The following is a 5,217-nucleotide window of genomic DNA, read 5'->3' on the forward strand; positions in this document are numbered from 1 at the left end:
AGATGGAGTGCCACTTGTACAGAGAAAGCCCTGAGCAGAACTTGGGGGGGAGAATAGGATTTTGCAGTGGAGTGGAGAGTGTCAGGTACTAGGTGGTCCAGCTGCATGAGCACTGGAGGGACCGCTAGTTGGGGGAGGGGAGCCACAGCTCCAAAACCAAATGCAGACCTTTCTTATTTGTGTAAATAGTCTTACTGGAACACACACTCATATTTGTGAAACTTTCAAAGCAAAGTCGGGGAGCTGAGAAGAAGGCCCACAAAGGCCATAACAGTTACACTCTACTTACAGAGAAATTTGCCACTCCTCTTGTAGGAGATCCAGGCTGAGTCTTATAGCATCTGTGAGAATAGTGCCTCTCAAATGGTAAGTGTCCAAGGGTCTCCTGGGAACTCAAGAAAATGCAGCCTCCTTGTGCAAAGGTGGGGAGGCCCTAATGGAATATTTCTGAGGCTCCAGGACTTGCTGCTGCTGCTACTGCTGGTGGCTGGACCACTCTGTGGGTGGAGGTTACAGATGCTCCCACATCCTCACAGTTGTGTGGACCAGGGAATAGGTGTGAGCACGCCCCACAAGAAGGGGGCCTCATGTGTCCTGAGGGCCTGAGGGCCTAAGAGCCTTTCTGGGTCCACCTTGCACTTTGGGTTCCCTGCCAGTTCATGGTCATTACAACTTTGGGGATGAAAGTGATCCCTCATAAGCCCCAAAAGAGCAGATCAGAAGTACCTTGTGCTTCCAGACTGTGTCACCTGGACCTGGTTCCAGAGCTCCAAGAGGGAGGAGAACCCACTCCCCTGCCCTGCTAGGATCAGTCCTTCACCTGCATAGTCCCTCTGGAGCCAGGCCACACAAAGCTTCTTGAAATGCAGATGTTTAATGATCTATTCTACCTGAAAAAATTTGAACAATGAGGAATTTCCACAATGCTTGGAAGTAAGACCCAGACACTTGCAAGAGAACAACCTGGTGTTGCCACCTACATAAAAATGCTGGTGTCCAGTAGAAGAACAGCTAGAGGTCAGGTGGGGCACGGCCTCAATCAAAGGAAGCCCTCCAAGCAGCTCTTGTTCAGGAGTTCAAACTTTGTTCTCCAGGGCTCAGTGCTGATGGTGAAGAAACAGGTGATGGTCTGAGGGAACATGCACAAGAATGGAGGGTGGGTGGAGAATACTGGAAAGCACTGGCTCCAGCTTTAAATACAGCACACATCCCAACCACCCATCCCAAGGTGAGCAGCTAGGAATGTAGACTGTGGTCCTCTGATATACCCTTATCCAAGACCTTCATATTCTGGACCTAGGACCTTGTCCTGACCTCAGGGGCACCTGTGTCATACTCCCTACCCTTGTCTGTGTTCTCCAGGGGATCACTCAGGCTGACCCTCTGTGACCTATGCCCCTAGTGTAGCATTGGGGTTCTCTTTACCAGTGGGTGCTAACTCAGAGGAGCCTCTGGTCAAGGTGGGCTTGTCCCAGAGCTGGGTTTCACATTGACCTTTTCCCTTGTACCAGGAGCTGGTGGTTCACTGGGACCCAGATCAGGGTATAGGAGAAAGGGCAGTGGGCCCTTCCTTAACCCCCACTCCTTCAGACTGTTGACAGAACCAAGGGGAACTCCAAAATATTCAGTGAGGCGAAGGTGCTGTGGGCCACCCTAACATGCCCCTATTCCTGGAGGTCAGGAAGGGGGGTGGATAAAGCTCAGAGAAGATACATCCTGTCTCAACCCCAGGAGACCTGGACCCTTGTGGTCACGAGAAATCTGACACTGGTGTGGCCTGGGGGCCAGGCAGCTGGAATCAGTGAGTGGGCAGATTTGGTTCCCAGACTGGCTAGGGGCTACAAGTGTACCCCAAGGATGGCCTGTCCCTGTCCAGCTAGACTCCTACTACAGTACCAGCAGCGGGCAAGATAGGGCCTTCTGCTGCCTCACTTTGTCTCTGTCCCTAGGAATGGCACCGTCATCTGCTCCACCACCCCCTCTGTCCCAAGCTGCTTCCTCAGCTGCGTATCTGAGGGATCTGCTGTGTGTCTTACATTGTTCAGCTCTGGGCTTTCTTGAAAGGGACAGTTGTCAATGTCTTCGTCAAGTTTCCCACATTCGGTTCTGCGAAGCTTTATCTCCATGGAGAATGCCAGGATGTCTTCTATCTGTGGTACATGGAGACATTACAGTGGGAACTGACCTTTTGGTTCCCTTGAGCTATTGCTAGTGTAGATCCATGCAGTGTAGGGAGAGCCCTAATCACTCCACCACTAGGGAGCTAGCTGCCTCTGGACCTGGGTCAGCTTGCTGGGGGTAAAGCTAAGCTTGGGGAATTCAAGCAAAGAGGCCTTAGGCTGTTGTTGAGGCCAGGGATAGATGCCGGCTGAGTCACACACCGTTCATATATCACACCCTGCAGCATCATGTCCCCAAATACCCCAGGGAGACCCAGCCTGACTTTCAGCATGCAACAGCACTCTCAGGGGACAGGTGCCAAGTGCCTTGAAGGATGTTGGCTCTGCAAGAGTTTGCTGAGTAATGTTAGCCCAGAGTAGAAGACTCATTTATGACTCCATTGGCACAACTTTCACCTGCCCGAGAACAGAAAATGTCCTGCAGTGTTGCTGGAACATTCACATGTGCACTTGAGCACACACACACACACACACACACACACACACACACACACACACACACCAACTATGGCTTCTGAATGCCTCTTGTCCTATTACAAAGTGCAGCTGGAATTTTCTATACTCTTCTCCACTCTCTTCTACTTCATTCCATTCCATATTCCCCACTCCACCCTCCATTACTCCCCACACCCTAACTGTGTGTGAGTGCAGATCTAGGGAGCCCAGAGCAGAGCTCAGAGAGAGTTCAGGCAGCAGAACCAGATAGGATCTGGCCCAGCAGTGTTCACGGAGGCTGGAGCTCTGTGCAGAGTGGCGCTCCTACTGCCCTTCCCTCAGGGTCTCAGGGCAGACGTCCAGAGGGAGAGAAAGGAATGCTGGGGCCCCAACACGTGCACACATGCCCGCACACTCACATAGAGTCAGACACACATATATACACTTTCACACACTCACCAACACACTCACGCCTACACACTCACACTTGCACACATACTAACACAACCGCACTCACCCACTGACACATACTCACTCACATCTACATGTACTCACTCACAGACACACACAAAGACACACAGTCAATTCACACTTCCACATATACACACATACTCACTGACACTCAGAATCACACCTACACCTTCTCGACCCCCAACCACACATGACCATACACGCTCCTGATGCAGCCTATGTGAAAACAGCCTTCCTGGCTGCATTCGGTACACACCCATTACAAGGACAATGCTCTAGGATATTGAGAACCATGGTCTGAGAAGAGTGTAGAATAGCATCCTTCCCCTTAGCTGGGGACCACAGGAGGAGCCCAAAGAAGAGGCCCTGAGGTCACAGAGGCTGCTCTGGATGATGGAGAATCCTTACTGCCCTGAACCTCAGGCCCTTCTCCCTCCCTCTCTCTCAGTGTCTGTTTTCTAATCACCTCCTTGTATTTTGTTCCTTAGAATATTTCCTTAATCGATCTCTTCTGTGGGTCTTTTCGTTACTCAGGATCTTTATCACCTTATAGTTTATATTTTGAGGTCATTCATCATTAATGTCATAAAATGATGAAGATTGAAAATATACCTTACATGAGAGTAGATGTTGTCTGAGGTATTTAAATTTCCAAATTTTTTATTTTATAAAACTGAATCTAACTGGATAGGTTGTACTTGCCCTGTTTTATGGACTTCAGATGGTGAACAAGATCCCTCGAAAAGACCCCTCCTCCCACAACCCTGACTTTATAGCAAGTGCAGGTCATCAGGCAGGAAGATGTGGTCACCTACCTGTTCCTTCCAGGAATTCAGGACGCGCACCAGCCTGTAGGCCATCGAGTCCTTGCTCTGCAGGTTGAATATGTGTAAGGCATACTCCACAGTGGCAGGAAAATAATGTATGTCTGTTTGTTCATCATTGTCCCCCTTCTCTTGGGAACTCCAGCTGTGAGTCACCAGGAGCTGGGAACCTAGTAGCAACAGGAGCAAGGCCCAAGACAGAACCCACCTGTACTGCCAGTGTGGCATGGCTGCAGGGATCTGGGCACCCATGGCCTTTGCCTTCCCAGCTCAGGCTCCTACTTGAGCCGCGCTGGGCATCGGTCTAGTACATCGGCTTCAGAATAACTCCTCCCGCTGGCTGCATTTCCTCTCTGCTATTACACACTGTTCCTTCCCACATGTCACCCTGCCTCCCCATTCCAAGCTGCATAATTGCCTCCTGTCTAGAGACGGGGACAAGCCCTGGCAGGGTGGGTAGGAAAGAACCAGGAATGGGAGGGAGGGGTCCCCGGGAGCCGAGTCCCAGCCACGATATCCCTCTTAGCTCCTTGCTGGGGAGGGACTTTATTTCGATGCCCCAGAATCAGAGGCTGAAACAAGGACACAAAAGCACGAGGTGGAAGTGGAAGGTGACCCCAGGGCACAGCAGTAGGGTGAGGGCCACTGAGATAAGGACAGAGCCAAAAAGGATGAGTGACCAAGAGCCAACTTTGGGGCAGACAGAAGGCAACTGCATAGAAGGAAAAACCATTGAGTTCTTAATGGGTCCAGGTGTCTGTGTCCCCCTCAGCTCCCCACCCCCCTTGAGTAGTAGAGCAGAGAAGGCTCACTGGCTCCTGGGATGATAACAGGCAAGAGGAATTCAGGGTCCTGGGACCAGATGCTTCCAGCTGAGCTCATTGCATCTCTTTTTGCACTTCTCAGCCCCTGGATGTGCTGCCTTGTGCTCAGCCTGGGGCCTGGCAGGATGCTGTAAGCACCCGCTCTCCAAAGATGTTGCAGCAGGGGTGACCCTTGACACACACTGGGTCTATAGATCTCTTTGTAGGAATTTGCTCTAGAAGAGGGAGGATGGAATGAGGGAGAAACAGACACAGAGCAAAGCCAGTGAGCTCCCAGGGATGGCTGAGCTGTGACCATTAGGTGAGCATCAGTGCCCTCTCGTGGTGAAGGTCCTCAAGGCTCAGTGGACACAATTTCCTGTGGGCAGAGTCTGGGTTCTAGAGGGGGACCCTCACAGCCTCCATCTGGAGCAGCAGATGGGGCTCTGGGAGGACTATAGAGCACATCTTTCCAGACAAGGCTTCAGCTCTGTGCATGTGAAA

The 5,217-nt window shown here is 51.3% G+C and overlaps 1 protein-coding gene across 1 annotated transcript; it reads right to left on the minus strand.

Moving 5' to 3' along the window:
- Positions 1–898: 898 nt before the first annotated feature.
- Positions 899–4,245, minus strand: LOC123779064 (cystatin-9-like). Its single transcript, XM_045776804.2, has 3 exons — positions 3,902–4,245; positions 2,037–2,150; positions 899–1,129 (listed from the first exon to the last, which is right to left on the minus strand). Exons 1-3 carry the CDS (start codon positions 4,160–4,162, stop codon positions 1,040–1,042), a joined length of 465 nt encoding a protein of 154 aa, XP_045632760.2. The 5' UTR covers positions 4,163–4,245; the 3' UTR covers positions 899–1,039.
- Between the last annotated feature and the right edge of the window lie 972 nt (positions 4,246–5,217).

This window comes from Ursus americanus, chromosome 22 (assembly GCF_024610735.1).
Source record: "Ursus americanus isolate L20-20 chromosome 22, mUrsAme1.1.p, whole genome shotgun sequence".
Classification (NCBI taxonomy): domain Eukaryota; kingdom Metazoa; phylum Chordata; class Mammalia; order Carnivora; family Ursidae; genus Ursus; species Ursus americanus.

Excerpts from the sequence above, each read along its gene's own strand:
- LOC123779064 (XM_045776804.2), bottom strand. The coding sequence starts at position 4,162 with ATGGGTGCCCAGATCCCTGCAGCCATGCCACACTGGCAGTACAGGTGG. Across the intron at positions 2,151-3,901 it reads TGAATTCCTGGAAGGAACAG|ATAGAAGACATCCTGGCATT; the intron begins GTAGGTGACCAC and ends CATGTACCACAG. Across the intron at positions 1,130-2,036 it reads AAAGCCCAGAGCTGAACAAT|ACCATCACCTGTTTCTTCAC; the intron begins GTAAGACACACA and ends ATGTTCCCTCAG.